The sequence below is a fragment of the Gobio gobio genome (assembly GCF_949357685.1).
Source record: "Gobio gobio genome assembly, chromosome: 23".
In the NCBI taxonomy this organism is placed as follows: domain Eukaryota; kingdom Metazoa; phylum Chordata; class Actinopteri; order Cypriniformes; family Gobionidae; genus Gobio; species Gobio gobio.
In genome coordinates this window covers 28,479,786-28,499,187 of record NC_137119.1, presented here as the reverse complement: position 1 = coordinate 28,499,187, position 19,402 = coordinate 28,479,786, and the positions used below count along the sequence as shown (strand labels likewise).

Here is a 19,402-nt window from a genome sequence, read left to right as displayed (position 1 = left end):
GGTCCAAAGCATTATTTTACCGTGGAGGATGTGAACCAGACCCAGTAACAGGAAATATTTAGGCTATATATAAATATAGGTTCATATTTCACCATAAAATCAAAATTCATATATTTAATTTAAATGTAATGTATTACTATGCTATTGCTTTTTTGTTAATTTATATCAATTCATAACACACACATTTAAAATGTGTATAGTTTAAAGGTATTTTATTTATTATTTTAATTTGAAATGTTTAAAATGTATTGCACCTCTGTTCATGAGTTGGGGAGCGGTAAGATTTTTTTATATTATTAAAAGAAGTCTCTTATACACTCCAAGACTGCATAGTAATATTGTAAAATATCATTTCTGTGATGGCAAAGCTTAATTTTCAGCATCATTACTCATGTCTTCAGTGTCACATGATCCTTCGGAAATAATTTTAATAGGATGAGATGCTGTTTAAGATCTCAACTTTCTCTTAATGTCCCACTCATTTTAAATGCTCTTTGACATATTTGTTTTGGGCACCACACGCACATAATTTTGTCCCAAACGGGAATTTACCGCCTGCCATTATCATGTGGAGGATGTGCGCCAGACGCAGCGACAGGAAACGGAGACTCTTTTTGCATATATAGAGTTTGTGAGAGTATACACACTCATATACAGCCCCACTTGCATGTATGTGCAGGCATGTTCAAGACTGATATATTATTGATGCTCTCTTTGGACAGATGTGTCTCTTCCTGTGCAGGTGTTGCCTAGGAAACCAGGGCAGGACATGCTCTAATCTCGGTGCTGACCTGCAGCTGTAGGCCCTTCCTGGGCAGGCGTTTCCTTTTGCTTGTCTTTTGTATGCATGTATGACCGCACCACAGTCGGACCGCCTAAATGACCACTCCTGCCACGGTAGACAGTGGTTCTGGCTTAGCCGTCCACAGCGTGGAGTGACTGACATGCGGACAGGACCATGCTGAAAATGTTTCCCCTGCGGATCAGGCAGAGAAACACGCGGGTAGGAGCCCTTCGGTATTGTCGGTTTGAAGTATTAGTGAGATTAAGGTAAAAGTTGGAGTATTTCTGCAAATATTCCAGCATGTGCAGATATGCAGCTCACGTGTGATTTCTAGAGGTTAAGCAGGTCTGATATAAAACTTTTAAGAGAGAGATAAGTTTTTCTTATAGGTTAGGGAAGAGGGCTTAAAGGAGGAAACCGATGATTTACCAAGGATGTAGTGTGTAGATGGAACAATAGTGTAGTTTGTGTTTTTGTGGGGGATTCTTTGCTCATTGGCGCTCTGAGCAGGAAGAACCACATCAAAGGGCTGAAACATTCATTTTTCAGAAGAATGCTTTTGGAGTCTTCAGCGTGAAATAGTTAGGAATCTCCTTCGGCTTTGCTCTGTTTTATCATTGGCCACACTTTCTCGTAATTCTATTTGGGATTTTCTGTGCTGTTGTGCATGTGTTCCTTTGTTGCGTTTTTCTCTAATGAGCAAAGGCTTTGTGCACTAGAGACTGAAAGTTCAGCATTGTCTGAACTTCGCAATTAGTGAACTTGGCCCCAGAAAAAGGCCCCAGAGAAGCAAAATTAATAGGGACATTGTCAATGACTTTATGTAGACCAGGACATGTGTGTTTGTGGTTAAGACAGGGTTTTGAGTGTTTGTATGTTGCACAAGATGAAACCTCTCAAGAACACATCCGGCTTGTATTTTACCCTAAAAAATAAAATTAGATACTTAATATGTTTAATTTAAATGTAATGTATTAAGTATACTGATGATTAGTGCTGTCAAATCGATTAATCGTGATTAATCACATCAAAAATAAAAGTTCACACACGTAGGGATGAAACGATTACCGGTTTCACGATAAACCACGATACAATTTAGTGACGGTGAGGAAATTTTCCCACCGGTTAATCGACGTGTGACAACACCGGTAATACCGGTATCACCGGCGGGGGCTTGTAAATCACTAATTCTATCTAACCGAAAGTAACATACGCGCGCTCTGTGAGGCCATGAATGAAGTTCATCCGTAAATGCGCGCTCTGTTAGGCCATGAATGAAGTTCGTCCGTAAATGCGCGCTCTGTTAGGCCATGAATGAAGTTCATCCGTAAATGCGCGCTCTGTGAGGCCATGAATGAAGTTCGTCCGTAAATGCGCGCTCTGTGAGGCCATGAGTGTGTCTCAACAGTTCCCTAGTAGTCAGGGCACTGATCAGGCATTGATCGGTCTATGTGTGAGACGCAAGCCATGAATGAATGACAATTCGTGTGTGAACCCTTGTTTATACTCGACGCGTCTGCACCATGGTCCGAACGAACGAGCGCGAGGGTGTACGCGGCAAAAATTGCGTCATCTCAGAGTGTCGGACTCAAAGGAATGCGCGCTCTGTGCGGCCGTGCACATTTTACTTTCGGTTTTGAATTAGCGCCAATTTGGTGGCGGGTTGCTTGAATTGTGGGTTCATTAGCCTATTATTTTATATGAAAAACACAACAACAAAACAAATGACAAACTCCCTTAAATAGGCGCTTTTACGTTCACGTTCAGTTTTAATTTGTATTGTCTGTTCTCTAACTGAACTAAATTATTTTATTAGGATAAAAAAAAAAACGGTGGGGCGGTGCCACGGTGGGCAAGTGATGTAAGCGGTGTTGAGCCTAGTGACGGTTAGTAATATCGTATAAAATTTAATTAACATTAAAACCGCGTGTGATTATCACGATTGTGAAAACTCGTGGTAAATCTTGTACAGTCAGTGTCAGTCTGGTGCAGGCGCACCGCTGTCTTTTGAATGAGAAGAAATGGCAGAAGGCAGTGACAGCGCCGGGAGATTTTTCAGACTTCTAAAAGGACCAAATCTGAGGTGTGGTCATATTTTGGCGTTTACAAAAGTCCTGAGGGAAACTTAATCGAAGATGTTCACCCTGTCTGCAGAACATGCCAGAAAAAAGTCGCTGTAATAGGGGGAACACTTCAAAACTACGAACGCAAGGCAAGTGGACTTTGACCTCAATACCAAAACTACGTCTGGGAAATAATAACGTGAAGCGAACGAACAAATTCAGTCAAGACTAGGGTGCAATTTAAGGGATAATCAGGGCTTGACATTAACAACCGCCTTGAAAATGATGTTTTGGCGTTACTCAGTGCGTTCGCTCGGCGGCTACTATGACGTTTGTAGAACACTGCAGTAAGGGTAAAGCGTTTCTGCAAAAAAAACCCCGAAAACTGAAGGTAACGTTGATGTGATGCAATTGACCTATCGGTAAGCCCCGCCCCTCGAATGCAGATGAGCCAATGGCAGTTGAGTATCAGTTGCGCTGGGACCGGAACTCGGACATCTTTAGGTTTCAGCGCCATAGAGATGCATTGGAAAATCCGAAGCTCTCAGCGGTTTGATGGTGTTTATGCTACAAAAATGGCAAAACGATGTGCCTGGGGTACTGCAACACTGATTCCAGGTATCCTGAGAGGATTTTCTGGTGGTCACACTCTCATTAAGTTACGATTAAGTTAGTGATTCCCTGCTAACATAATAACTAACTGTTCTCACGTCATGTAACGTTAACAGTGTAGGTCAAAAACACATAAACGAAGGTCTGCATTTCAGTACCTCTCCATATTAAACTGGTTAAATGTACATTAATTTAATCTTATCCTGTGGTACATGAACAGTGTTGATGTACATTGTAGCGATCGTGACGACCGGAACACGAGGCTTCTCCCGTTTGCATTGTGATCTGTAAATCCTAGCTTCCAAATTAATCTCCCACATTTATTTTAAAATCTTTTATATATTTAAGTCCCACTTGAATGCTCCTCGACGAGGGGTGGTCCTTCTGTGCCACAGAATTTTTGTATATATTTTTTATATTTCTGTGAGATTAGATATGTTTAAAGGTCTAAATTATCTGTCTTACTAAAAGGAGGACTCCTATTTTGATGGGTATTATAGTCTACGGGTGGTAAAAGGGAGAGCTCGCAATCGCAGTTTCTCTGAGTTGTTTTCAGACGCAAAGTTTACAGTTTATTAGCACCCCTGAAAAGGCATACGGTCTGTATATGTTTGTTTACTGTTAGTAGTTGTATGAGTGTTTTTGTATAATGTGCTGTGTATGTTAATGATAATGCAACGGAGAGAGAGAGTTTGTGAATGAGACGTTAATGCACACTTCTGCTTTCTTTGTTCAACTCTTACGGTGAAATTTTTTTTTTTGAGTGAAAAAAACGATGTAATAAACTTCATAAACCATCAGTGAAGTTTGGCCATCATTCAGACAGGGTCCGCTACATTCTGTGTCCAAAAACAACTTGGGATAAGGTGTTCACACGGACAGCTGTCATTGTAAGACTGTTAGCAACGCGGTTTGTTTGTCCGAGTTAGCAACAGTATCTAAGGGTGGCAGGGCTTACCGATAGGTCATTTGACAGGCGACTCCCTCACACGTCCCAGTTCCTCGGTTAAAATAGCAATTTTCTCACGATTTACAAATAGTTGGAAACATTTGGGATATTGTAAGTACTCAACTGAACAAAATATATAACACTGGCCTTGTGGTTTTTGGATATTCTACTGCAAAAATGTTACATAGTGCACCTTTAATGCTAATTAAAAATGTATATAATTCTGCATGTAATTTGAAGTTGCTTGACACATTGAAAATGTATTACAATACTGTTCAAAAGATTGGGGCAAAAATACAGTAAGACAGAAATCATTCTAAAAAAAATATAATATTAAGAAACACAAATGTCTTTTACTGTCACTTTTGATCAATAATAATGCATCCATGCTGAATGAAAGTATTAATTTCTCTCTAAAAACAAAAATCTTACTGACCCAAAAATTTGAAATTACAAAAGAAAATGTTGTTTGTTCAGGATCGTTAATGCATTAGCTAATGTTAATTAACATTATTGTAATGTATTACCTTTTTGCCTAATGAAAATAAAGATAATTCTAGGAATGTTCAGATATGAATTGATATTTTTTTTTTTTAAACTTAATTTGCTTTATGCAAATTACTCTTTTAGTTTTGGGGTGAAATGTGACCCAGATGCGTTTTGGACATGTTTCATTCAAAACCTGGTTGACTGTCTGTTTGGTGTTGTGTTTTGGTCTGTTCTTTCTGACATCTGTCAACATCAGATGAATCGGATTGACATTTTGAATTTTCTGTCTTGTCTAGGAGGGCAGAGCCTTCATTTCTTTCTTTCTTTGTGTTTTTGTCCTCATTTTTTTAAATCTCTTTTATGTTTTCTTTGCTCTCCGGGCATTCCGAGTTCACAAGGAGCACAGAAATTGTCAGGAAGTTGAGATTGAGAACAGTTTGAACACAGTCGGTTTTATTGTGACTTGCAAACCACCCAGAAACCAGATAATCAGTTTTTTGTTTTTGACTTGTCATGGCTCGATTCAAACCACTGACCTTTAAAAAACGCAGAAACACAGAATACATGCTCTGATTTTTGTGGGTTAGCCTAGTAATCTTCAGACATCTTTTTGGATTAGTCATTCAGCTCGTAAGTGTTTCTGTCAGTTGAAATATTACAGAAAGTTCAGTGCTATGGGCCTAAGCTTTGAGTCGGACCACGTTGAGGACACTAGCTCACTTATTATTGATTAGCTCTATTGATCTTCCTGTCCCCCTTTCGGAAATGTATGAATAAATTATGCCTCCATCTATCTTCCATTTGCTTCATGTAGAAATCTTTTTGTCTCTTAAAAAAAATGCACACACTTCATTTTTCTTAAGAATATAGATTGATATTGGATATGTTATTGAATTTGTTGATGTCACTTGAAGGAAATACTTTTTCATAATTTTTCATAAATTTTTTATATTATATATTAATGCATATGTTAATCTTATTTATTCATTTTAGAAACTTTTATTATTTTTATTTTATAGCCTTTTGCCAATTGTATTTAAAGTAGTGGAAGAACAAAGAATAAAACTTCCTTTTGCCTTCATTAATTTCAAGTTCTGTCATTCACATGAGCACCACAGCTTAATATATCAGCGTAAACTAAAGCATTTTTATTTATTTATTTAACATTAACATTATGCTATCATGCTTTGATTCATTTGGGTGCTTACATCTTATATATAATTGTCTACTCTGAGTTCCCTCGATGCACCTGCCTCTGATGTCTGAGTTTTAAGATGTTTTATCTCGTGATCAAACTGTTCTAGAATGGAGCGTCAAACTCTCACTTGTATCATTCACTACAACTGACCTTGAGATTCATCAGTACAATGAGAGAAACTGGATCCTCAAAGATCTCACAGCTGCTCTCTAAGGTCAGAAACCTACTCCGATGAGTTGCATAACCCCATTGCGCTCACGCTTGCGCAAAACCCAAACCCAGAGTTTGCCACAGTCTGCTTCTGTTTGTTGGCACCTGACCTATCATCGTAATAGGAAACTCTCCTCGGCTCGTACCATGATAATGTACTCTTTTCAGAGCTGTTGGATGAGCTTGTGTCATCTGAGTGGAAAATGGTGAGTGTGGCGTCCTGTTTATGGAGCATAGAGTTTTTCTTTCCAACTTCAAGGGCCTCAAAGCCTGGCCAGCCGAGCTGTTAATTGTGTTGCGCAAGCGGCTTTAGTGAAACTGACTCCCAGAATTCCATACATGCAGCTGACAGGATCTACGAGCATGAAGAGGTGGAAAATAGAGTTCGAGTGGATTGTATGTTCCTCTTTGGAGATCTCCATAAGCTGGTATTGTCCCTCGGTAATGTCCTCTAACCAATGGTGTAAAAAGGCAATTGACTTTTTATATCAGTCAGGCGGATTATTCGGCCAATATTTGGTCGATTTTGTTTTGGTTTCAAAATGTACCAAACTTGCCAATAGATAATATCCATTTTCTGTGGGGGGTTTTTCTTTCTTTTTACCCCCATTTTTTTCAGTGAATGGAGTAATTTTTGTTGTATAAAATAAATGTCAATTTATGGATGTTTTTCTGCTGGCCCAGTTTTTACTTGTTATGCCAGCATTTGTATGGCCCCACTGCTACTTAGATTTTTTTTTTTTTTTTTTATAAATATATATTGTTGTTATGGTGGTTGTTTATATATCAAACACCACAGTGATTATTATATATGTATTATAATTTTGTTTATTTATAACTGCCATAGGCCACAATAGTCTATAGATATCAACATTGATTACTTATGTAACCAGAGCTAATTGAAAGTTCACGGTGTTCTGCACACCTGGTCTCAGTTTGAAGGGGACAGTTCTTGCATTGCACCACTGGACTTTAGAACAGGTGTTGCTAATCTCCGCTGTAGCCCAACATCCTGAAACAAGGCTGAGCGTGTGTGTATGTGTCTCTGTGTGACTGGTCAGCTGTGAAAGTGTGTGGGGATAGTCCTGAAGAGATGTACTGGAGGGATTGGTGGGTTCGCTGAGGGGAATCTCCCAGTTTGGCTTTAACACTCCCTCCTTAAGGACTGGGCTTCCCCCATCTGTGAGTCAGTGATTGTCATCCAAGCTCTCACTCCTTAAAACTTCTATCATATTTTGGCATACTCACTCACTTGGACCGGGTTCCTCCTGACCAGAGGCAGAAGCAGGGCACTAGCGGTATGGCGGCCACTAAGCCCTGGACACTTGTTTTTGGTGAGGCAGTGATCCGCATGCTGCAATGTAGGCTGAAGGCTCTACGGAGGCTGTTTCAGAGACAGCCTGAAAGATTCCCCAGCAGAACGGTGAGTACTGTGGACAGTGATCAGGTTTCCGCTTTGCTCCAAAGCTGACGTGTACCTCTGGAAGGCATCTATCAGACACTCAAAACAAACTTTATGATGATATATTAAAGACCCCCTGTGGTGAAAATCAAGTTTTTTATGTTGTTTTATATGTCTGTGGAGTATTTTCTCCTTGAAACTGCAGTGAGAAAAAAAAGACTCAAAAACACAGTTTGAAATCACCATTGTTCCTCACGTCACAAACTACCTTCAATCACGTCAATGTGCCAGCGGGCTTTAGCATATCATCATTAACTATGCTGCGAAGCAGGGGAGTCTCAAGAGAAGCCAGGTTATCCTGGCATATTTTTCTGGTACATTTAGCAATAGCAGATTAATTATGTATATGATGTAAATTACGATGTTATGGTGAACTATTTGCATTTCTCCACTGATGTTCTGAGTTGTTCAAAGCGTTTCTAAGGATACTGATTTTTAGAAGGCAGCTGTTTGACTAGGAGATGGTGAACGGGAACATGTTTGGTGTAACATTAGCAACACAATATTAGCTGTTTTATAGCTTAAACAAGCAAAAGGCTAATCATATTAATTACCATTATGTGTCCGACGTTTTAGAGAGCGATACATAAAACACATTACCATTGTATAATTCACTATTCCACTTCCTCTGATCAGTTTCTGGTTCAAACAAATATGGCTGAATTAAACCAGTATTTCCACTTGTCATTGTGCAGCATTGTGCTCTGAGCTGGTGTGAGTGAGTGGAGGCGGAGCTAATTTACATATTCATGGTTTCATGGCACGTATACTAAATGAAGCAAGGGTGTAGTTACGTTCAAGCTATTTTAAGGCATAAATAAATTTTTTCACTGGAAAAAAAATTTTAAATGTCATTTTGGTGATCAAAGATGAGTTTTAAGGGATCAAATTATTGACTACAGGGGGACTTTAAATTATATTGTATTCTTTTTAAATGTTTTAATCTATATATATCGGCTGGAGGCGTATCGTGTGGGCGGAGCGAAAGAGTCACGAGTGTGCGCAGCTATTGCATTGAGAGCGTCTTAAAGCTGTGACATCCTACGTCAGATTAGTGCGTGTTTATATCGGCCGATATATCGGGCCGATATTTGTGATTTTTACGTGTATCGGCATCGGCCGATACAAGGCTGCTGTTCGCCGATATTTTCTCCCGGCATTATTTACAGACAGGCGTCCACAGCCAGCTCTGTGTTGCTGGAGACGCTGCAGTTCATGTACTGCCCCTCCCCCACTAGCAGTGCTAGAATCTTCTCTTCAAGAAAACGATAAGTTTTAAACTTTCAAAACGATACGTTTTAAACTTTCAAAGCATCTTTTAACTGTTTGACTTAGTTGAAATATTGCCATACACTTTGAAAGTGGAAACACATTGCTCTATATGTGCTTGCAACTATAGCTAAGCAAGTTTGTGCGTCCAAATGGAAAACGCAAATGCTGAATGCCTCATCTGTAAAACTGCTTGCCATTGTATTTAGGGAGCTGCAAATAGCGAAGTTGTAGGCTGTTCGTATGCATACGGTAGCTGTTACGAACACTGGTCATGGGATTAAGTAATGCTGGCGCTGTTCCGTGGTATTTGTGGGAGTTTTATTCAGCAACCACCTGGCTGAGGTTTAGATGCGTGTGTGTGTGTGTGTGTGTGTCTCTCCCCAGTGTTTCCCACACATGGACTAAGTCGAGGTGGTGCGCCACAGAATCAACACCGGCCGTCACATACTGCGTTTTTTGGCGGCTGCCAAAGCAAATTTTTATCCCGCTAAAGCCTTGTTTTATCGGTGAGTGATGAGACTGACTGTAGTGCTTCTAACAGGTCGCGAGAGCGCGCCTCTCCTCCGGCCGCGCGCACGCGGACACACTCTCACCGTCTTCAAACTGTCTTGCTCTCCCTCCCTCGCGCATATTATTCTAAATCAATTGAGAATTGACACGATGGTAAAAGGCCGGAAGACCAAAGTTTCACTCTGAGAATTGGAAGAATTTTTCCTGAATTACCGCTGGTGTTGCTCTACAAGAGATTAAGTTAAGTGCACCTAAGCATTAAATGACTAGGTTGTAAATAGTTTTAAAATTTAGTATAGTACAGTCAGTGTGCATTTTATTATGCTGCTTGATTGTTGCTACTGCAGAATTTATTTTCTCCACTGAACTCTTTTTTTACTATTTGTTAAATATAGTTTTTATAGTTCAATAAATGTTCCTTTTTTTTTTTTTTTTTAAATGTTATCATCATGATCATTGTGTCATTTTTATGATGTAAATTGAGGGAGCAAAAGCAGTATCGGCTCTAGAAAATCGGCAGCCCATATCGGTCATCGGCTAAGACTGATGAAAAAAAATCGGTATCGGCATCGGCACTAAAAAATCCATATCGGTCGATCCCTAATTTGAAGCACCGCATGCGGTTCCAACGCATGACCGTGAACCTTTAACGTTGGGACCACTCCATCTTTCAGCATTAGACGATCTGCAAATCCGGAGTTGAACTGGGCCTTGTTTATATAACAATCATTGCCGAAATGCAGGGCAAAAACACTTCTGCAACTCTGTTGCTTCTCCGGAAACACAAACTCTATCCACTGTCCCCTTAACGCTGGGTTTTTGGGGAAGCTGAACAGGGTTGTCAAAAACACACTTCTTTGGTGACATTTGTTGATTTTGTGAAGTTCTGTGACCTGTGCAGCGCAGCCGACGACTTCCCTAAAGCCAAGCAAAGTGCGTTGATTGGCGTGCTTTTGCTCTCTCTCTCTGGTCGACATGCGTGCGCGCCCTTCCAGGAGAAGTGCCCGTACAAGGAAATTCTGCCCTTGTTGACGTTACATAGGCCCATACTCAGAAAAAAAAACTTTCTGAAACTTGTGAGAAACCGGTAGGAGTATTTTTGGCACTCCATCAAACGTCCAAATTTTTTAACTTTGGCCATGTTTAGCATGGGATTCCAAGTCTTTAACAGTTTCAAATCTAGTATGTATTCAGATACAAAACCTTTAAATATGATGGTGCTTAATAAAATAACTATGTGTCTTTGTTTGTACGCATATGAATGTTTCAGACAGGAAACACAAGTTCATGCAAAAAAAAAATCACTTCTCTGCGTTCCAATATTCAAGTTTGGTGAACTCTGACCTGCGAATTCGCGTCACATGAAGACGTGTGACAAGTAGAAGATTGATATGTCACGGAATGACCTCTTGGCTGAATTAAAAGAATGCATATTTTTGCAGGAAAATCGAGTAGATCGTATATTTTTACATTTTGAATGTATTACTATTTGTTAGATGTTGAATTCATGTTTATAAAAAAAGACATCACAGAATGTGACCCAGCACAACCGTTACAGTGTCTGTAGAGTTGTTGTGTGCTCAAACTCAAAGTCTTGTGTGACCGCGGCTTAAGTCAGTGATTACATAGTACATGCACATCCTGTATTTTCACCATCTGTACCCTGAATAATTACAACCACAATCCACACACATACACACTGGACAGCAGCTCTCCATCAGAAATCCGACACAATCATTCACACACTGCACACACTCTAAAGCATGCTTGAGTCAGGCCTCAGGCCTTTAACCCTTTTTCCTATACCTCTGATCTTTGTAGTACACGTGGCTCTGATTTTAAATACCTCATTTTGTATTTCTATCAACGTTCATTTGGACTCTAAAGCGCTAGCGACTCATTCTCATTCTGAAGTATCAGTTTCCATTCTTGGCGACATTGAGATGAGGTGTGAATTATGCTCAGCGAGAGCCGAGGAGAGAGGCGGGGAGGTGCTGCTGGTTGGATGCGTGTATGTGTTTAACATGGTGCAGGTGAACAGCCGATTCATCCTGCCTCCCTCCCCTTGCTTTTCCTTTCCTCCATCGATTGGTTCAATGATTTTCTCTTTCATATATCAGATAAACGGAGCTTGCATTGATGCTTTGTAGACTTCTGAATGCTTCCAAGGAAGAGTCCAAGTTCCTTTCCCATGCTTTTCAGCAAGAACTTGCCAAGCCAAGGCATCTGAAGTGGAGTGCAACTGGTTTAATTCTTTATCTCAACAGACCTTGTTTCAAGGGAATACATAGCTTAAATGCTAGAGACAAACTCGCCAGACTGGACCAGACTAAGACGGCTACACCATCATACCATAGACTTGCCCACGGGGCTTCAGGAAGTGACAGAAAGGTTAGAAACGCTGTCAGGGCTGGATGGAGATCCGGTACCTCATGGCAGGAAGCTGGCTGCTCTGAGGGATCCCAGGCTGACACGATGCCAGACTGATTTGGGCTGGAACAGGATGGAGGATTCGCTGGCCTCGCTTCCACATTGCTCTCCATGGGACTCTGAGGTATTTATGGTTTCCATCGGCTTTAGATGGGAGGAAGAGGGAATTTGGGGATCTTCGTGGAGATGGACTTTACACAAGTCGTGTGAGCTTTACACAAGGGATTGTAGACAATCTTAGGGTGTGTTTGGAGTGGAATACAAACATGCTGCATACTGCTCAGCCTTTTTTCCAAAACAGTATTGAGAACAGAATGCAGTATTGTGCAACAAGAAATGTTAATTTTGACCACATTTTGTGTGAAAATGTCCTGACATTTGGCAGTTCAACCAAGTGACTCATTATGTAGATCAGGATTTGATATCGACTATGATTCATTTGTCACTCTCCAAATTGAAGGTTGGGTGCATTGCATTGTCAGTAGAACGAAACACTCTGAGTCTTGTGCCGAGTGTATACTGCAGATTTTCGTGAAATGTAGTAGTGGTTTCAAGTACCTCATGGTAAATATTTGCATATTGTGCAATGTATACATACATTATACTACATTCTTAATACAAATAGTATGGCAATCTGAACATAATCTTACTTTTAAATGGCTAAGAGAATCTGGTATTAGTGTTGCTTGCTAAGGCATTATCACTCTATATATCACCATATATAACTTGGGATATCCTAAACCTATTCCTGTACTGTTTTTGCTTAAAACATCAAATAATACCTCAAACCACGCGGCTTGTTAAGAAGAGGTGTGCTATTATTGTTCTAAGCCAAATTTTCTAAAGCAATTGTTTTAATTATTGATAATTATTTTGAATTAACACTAATATTTTCATGGTAATATTTTAATATTGCATAATATATATTTTTTATTGACTTTAGTACAATGACACTGTAAATAACAGTTATTTATTTGAATTCATAACAAAATGTTGTCTTTATAATATCGCTGTTACGCCACATCCAAAATCGCGTACTGTCTGAGTAGGTGCTGAATTTGAATTTACTATGCAACCGTTAAATAAAGTGCGCTCTATATAGTATGTTTATGGCATGTTGTTACTGTCACATGACCTACCAGCATCAGTTGTGTCGCTTCACTGCCATTCACAAATCCTCTCCCGTGGCCTCATGGGATGCTAAAGTGTCCATCAAATGCGCACTTCAGAATCTCGCCAGAAGTAGTAGGTCACCCGGTGAATTTTCATCTACAGTTTTTCGAATATTATGTATTCGGACGTACTACTTTTTTGGTGTACTGTTTTCGCATACTGTATAGTAGAGAAGTATTTTATTTCAAATGCAGCATTGCTATTTTTATCTAACAGTATAAATGTATTATATTTAGCTTTTACATTTTAGTGTTAGTAATTTTGTAATATTTGTATATACTTTAGATAAAAAAATTTTTTTTTACATTTTAGTTTCAGTAATTTTAGTACTTCAAATTAAACTTATTTCAGTTAGTTGACAAGGCAACATTTCTAATTCTTGGTTAAGTTTAGTTTTTCCATCTAATATTTATTTATTCTTTATTTTATTTCAGCTATATTTCAAATACCAAAAATGTTTAGTAGTTTTGGTTTTAGCTAACAAAATTTCCATTTTGCATGAAAGCACGTCCTGGCAGTCATTCAAACGTCACTGAATTAGTGCCGGCATGGCGGGTGCGCACATGTGCATCAAATAGACAGAACGCAGTAGAGGGGGATATAATTAATATGCAGTGCAAAAACATTCATTTAGCTGAAATATCTGCTGTTGGATGCTAAATTTTGGTTTAAAAGTGAACATGCAATTCAAGTATTTTATGAGCGTAGTAACTGTAAAGGGTTAACAGCGTGTAATTGAATATAAATGTAAGACATTTATTATAGCCTATTTACAGGATAAAGAAATGACAGTAACGGGTTACTTTGTCCATAGCGAATGTCTGTGTTCCTGCAGAACATTCCTCTTATCTGGTAACACTTGAGTTTGTGTTTTTTTTTTGTGTGTTTTTGTTTTTCTTTAATGTAATTTTAATGTAGGGATTTAACTGTCCTTTTGCTTAGTAACTTTTTTGCACATAATGTATTTATGTATGTATGGCATGTATGTATGTAATGTATAGCACAGATATACCCTTACGAAAATAAACCTTTGTTTTATTATAGTAAAACCATGTGTATTGATTACCATTTGTATAACCACACAAATACCTTAGTAAAACTATGGATTTGAAGCAAACCCATGGTTAATTTATGGTACCATGGAATAACTACAATAACCCTGTTTTATTTATTTATTATTATTATTATTTTGATTTATTCGTTGTAAAACCATGGTTAATTTTTGTAAGGGTAGATATATTCACAATATCATTTTTCATAGCACTCGGCTGACAAATTTGTTGGAAGGACAGCATTGGGCAGGATGTGTAATAGTGTGTTTTGTTTATAAAAGATAAACAAATGGGGCTTTTTATCTGATTAATCGAAAAAATAATCGACCAACTAATCAATAATCCATAGTTGCAGCCCTACATTTTTGCCTGGTGGACAATAAAATGGATAAGAAAATAAAGACTTATGACATTTAGTGACCAGAATATCATAGAGACTTGTGGGTGGGCTCTAGCAACCATCTAGCATACCTTAGCAACCACATAGCCCCACCCACAGCACACTGATGGGGAGTTTTGCACCGTCAAACACCCTAGATATAGCTGTGATGTGTGTTTAAAATTTTTGTGGAATGTTGTCTTCGCTACTACTGTATATGAATGCATCATAGTGGAGGTTTTGTTATTGTTTGGGTCTCAGTATATTGAGTGGTGGAGGACCGTCTGTGCCCCTAAACTTTCATCACTTTCATGAAAGATGCTGTGCTGGTACGCCAACGTAGGATGACATCATCTCACCATGTGGAGATGGAAAGCTGATGGATTAGAGGGGGAGACAAAGAGAAATAGATGTAAAAGAGAGAGAGATAGAGAGAGAGAGTGGGAGGAAGAGAGTGAGGAAAGAAGAGCTTGAACGTTGTGTCTTTAGTCACCCTTCTCCACGCCCACCGGTACGGTGATGAAGCAGGAGGATTGGGGGTGGTGTCATGGCAACCGTGTGGGAAGCTGTCCGTCACACAAGCTTTCAACTGAGTGTGGACTTGCTCTCTCTGAGCATCAGAAGCCCAGCAGCAGGCACTCGCTGCAGGGGGATAGCCGGGGCTCAACCCCTCCTCCCTCAAGCATGGAGCAGGGTGCCGAGCCCCAGGTCGGGCCCGGGAACACGTGGGACACTATGGGGCACTGCTGTGATGTGCGTGGCGTGGGTGAGAGTGATGCGTTTGCGACCGCTTCGCAGAACTTCCCGCTGTGTATTAATTTCATGCTGCATGTCCATGTTTATTAATGGGTTCGGGTGAATTCAGCAAAAGTGTTTCTCTCTGGCTGGTGACCAACTTTTTTCCGGTTTACTTGTCTTATTTTTTATTTGTACCGTCTATGGCATTGTCAAAGTTTTCATGTTTCTCGCTGATGTAATTCTCTCTCTGTCTTGTTGCCATCTTCTCTCCAGGAAGAAGTGTCTGTTAAAGAGATCAGCATCACACACCATGTTAAAGAGGGCTCGGAGAAGGCCGACCCACAGCAGTTTGAGCTCCGTAAGGTGCTGGGACAGGGCTCTTTTGGAAAGGTACGTCAAATCAAATTGGGCTGTGAAGTATGATTTTTATATACATTGTATAGGATGGTAGAAATATATAAACAGGTGGAGCTTCTGTTATACCTTTTATACCAAGGGTCTTTTAACTTTTTGGTCCATGGAGAGCAGCCACCAGTGTTGTTATTTTAACGAAAATGATTATAAATCATCTTCGGTAAATAAAATAAAGCTGACATAAAATAAAACTTAAATGAAAATGTTATATGAAAAACGTAAACTTAAAAACTTTTGCCTTTGCAACTAACTAAGTCCAATCTTTTTAATTCAGTTTTAGTCATTTTAAAATTGATATTGAAATATTAAAAATAAATAAAAAAATTTAAAAGCACATAGCAAAATAACTAAAACTCAACTTAATTTTTTTTTAAACTAAGCTTAAAAATAAAAGCTAAGTCAGAATATTAATACATGTACATAAATAATATTAAAATAACTGACAGGGACCCCCTCGTTACATTTTGGATAAAGTTAAGTGTTATATTTTAAGCCTGGTCTAAATTAATATATGTTAGTAATTAATTCATATTTTTGTTTAACACATACTTTACATTTTCACAAAAATATGAATGAATAATTTTACATTTTGTGTCCAAGTTCCAAAAAATACCACCAAAAAAAAAATCAAATGAGATGCAATCTGTTTAATTTTTAAAGTAATGAAGTCATTTAGATTAAGTGATAAATAAAACATTTGGGAAAGTGACTATTTTGTGTTCAAACTGCTTCTGTGATTTTAAAATTGCTCACACAGTGATATAAGATTTTGGTCATACCACCCACCTATACGAGTATATTTTTAGGGTTTGGTGTGTGTGTGTGTGTGTGTGTGTGTGTGTGTTTTGTGCTTTGAGAAATAATCATCACAGATAAAAGCCTGAGCCATGCACAGATGAAAAAAAGTCATTCACATTTTAAGGACAATCTCATTAAAATTACACATGAAACAAGTCACGGTCACTATAGTTGCAGACAGTGCCACTGTACAGCACAGAACTAATGGTGTTTTCAAAAAGAACTGATGAGTAAAATAGATACTGTTTTAAAGTGTTTTTTCTGTTTTAATGAAGCCTTGATTTTGGTTGTGTGTCGCAGGTGTTTTTGGTGAAGAAGACAACAGGCCCAGATGCAGGGCAGCTTTACGCAATGAAAGTGCTGAAAAAAGCCACGCTAAAAGGTAATATGGTTTTGTCATTGGCCAATGCTGACATCTAGAACATAATTTTGCTCTCTAGCGGACATACCTGATCATTTTTTAGCAAAAAACAGTAAGCACAAGCTTTAATGTCAGGTTATGTTGTAATTCTAAATATAACAGTAGAATTGAATGTATTTACGATCCGCTGGGACCCGATCTGAGATCCACTAAACAAAGAGGTGTCTGATTCCCTGAATTGAAATGAGTAGAGATTATCTCGCGTTTTTCCATGGGTGCTCTGCCATTTCCGTGGGTGATCGGGGCCTATGCTGTAGCCAAAAGTGATGTCCGGCCTAGGAAAATTGACATGTTCACCCTTAAAGATTTTGTAAGCATATTGCGTAGTTGTGCTTGGAGTCGGTTGTTTTATCTGTGATAACCCAATGAAACATGCCAAATTGTGCGAACATAACACATGCAAAAACATGAGAGAACCAACTAAATATTATTAACTGATTATGTTGTAGTCAATGTGGGAATGTAGGAATCGCAGGGTACCTCACGATACGATACATGGCTCACAATACGATAATATCACAAGACATCAATTCTGCGATAATCAATATATTTCTAGACAATCCTATAATGATATCATTATGTTGACGATATCTGTCTAACTATGGAAACAAATGCCTGTGAAACGGTTAAAGGGTTAGTTCAACCAAAAATGAAAATTCTGTCATTAATTACTTGCCCTCATGTCGTTCGACACCCGTCAGACCTCCGTTCATCTTCGGAACACAAATGAAGATATTTTAGTTTAAATCTGATGGCTCTGAAAGGCCTCCATTGGTACAATGGCACTTTACACTCTCAAGACCCTTAAAAGGTACTAAAGACGTCGTTACAAAGTCCATCTCACTACATTGGTTCTAAAATAACTTTATGAATCGGCGAGAATAGTTTTTGTGCGCAAAAAAACCCTAAATAACGACTTACATAGTGATGACGATTTCAAAACAAGGCATCATGAAGCTTCGAAGCGTTATGAATCAGTGAGCCGAATCATGATTCGGACCGCGTGTCAAACCGCCAAACTGCTGAAATTTGGCGATTCAAACCGCTGATTCGACTCGCTGAATCATAACGCTTCGAAGCTTCATGATGCCTTGTTTTGAAATCGTCATCACTATGTAAGTCGTTATTTAGGGTTTTTTTGCGCACAAAAACTATTCTCGCCGATTCATAAAGTTATTTTAGAACCACTGTAGTGAGATGGACTTTGTAACAACGTCTTGAGAGTGTAAAGTGCCATTGTGCCAATGGAGGCCTTTTAGAGCCATCAGATTTCAACTAAAATATCTTCATTTCTGTTCCGAAGATGAACGGAGGTCTTACGGGTGTCGAACGACATGAGGGTAAGTAATTAATGACAGAATTTTCATTTTTGGGTGAACTAACCCTTTAAGTGCAGGTTTATTTTATTAATTAAAATATAGATATTTAGCGCCAGTGTTTAGATTCTTGTATCGCACAGAGAAGGACAACAATATTTTGTCCCAAGTCAATGTATGCTTTTGCTGCAAAAAATTTTTTTGGGACAAATAATTTTGCAGATAAATACCTTAACCAAATTTTGTGTTTTGTTCTTCCCTTGTATTTAAATATATATATTTTCCTCATATTCTGATGGTTTAATCAAACTTGTACACTCTAAAAATGCTGGGTTGTTTTAACCCAAATTTGGGTCAAATATGAACAAACCCAGCCATTGGGTTACATTTTTTAATTTACTTTTTAACCCATATTTGATTAAAACAACCCAGCATTTTATGAAATGTAGGGCCTCCGGACATCTACGTATCATCCATTAAATCATCCATTGACAAGATCGTTGGTACATTTTTAAATTGATACAAAGAGCAAATTTTGTTACTCTTCAACTTCTATTATTGAACACATCCAGTGCTCTCTGAATAGTCACTTATCGACACGGGTCATATATCGCCTATGAATAATATGAAGTATAAGCAGGCAAATTTGACTCTTAAACAAAGACAACAAAAAAAGAAGGAAGGCTTTTAGCTTCATTTGTCTTTAGTCCTGTTTTTTTCCCTCGACAAGAAGTCTTGCAGGTGTGCATGCCAAGATATTAAAGGCAGCTCAAAAGTCTCATTAACTTGTGAGACTCCAGAAAAATTCCTAAGCATTTACTTACTTTTCACAACTTAAGTTATTTTTATTCCAGTGTATTGGTTCGTTAATTCCAAGTTGTAGCTGTTTAAGAATGTAAATCGATGTTCGTGCAAAGTTACAAAAAACAGCCACTCCAGATGACAAACACATCTACATCCACATGAGTAAAATGACTCTCCTCCCCTTACAGCTCTCCGCTTCGCTTGTCTCTCTTGCGCTGCATTTTTCTCTCTCCTTTATTTAATTAGTCATCCGGTGCCATCTGCGTAATTCTGCTGTGCCAGTTTTCTGCGCGGGGGGGAACATTGTTAGAGGGGAGAGAAAATGTTG

At 38.7% G+C, this 19,402-nt stretch overlaps 1 protein-coding gene across 5 annotated transcripts in view; it reads left to right on the top strand.

Moving 5' to 3' along the window:
• rps6ka3b (ribosomal protein S6 kinase, polypeptide 3b) overlaps window positions 1-19,402 on the top strand; it is a 56,283-nt gene that overhangs the window by 21,648 nt on the left and 15,233 nt on the right. For 2 of the 5 annotated variants that reach the window (XM_079806616.1, XM_079806617.1), the window contains 2 exons: window positions 15,595-15,711; window positions 16,834-16,915. In XM_079806616.1, coding sequence (XP_079662742.1) covers window positions 15,595-15,711; window positions 16,834-16,915 — 199 coding nt within the window. Of the gene's footprint in view, window positions 1-862; window positions 1,004-7,371; window positions 7,729-10,832; window positions 12,104-15,594; window positions 15,712-16,833; window positions 16,916-19,402 lie in introns of those variants that run through there. The other 3 variants (XM_079806618.1, XM_079806615.1, XM_079806614.1) reach the window with 3 other exon arrangements.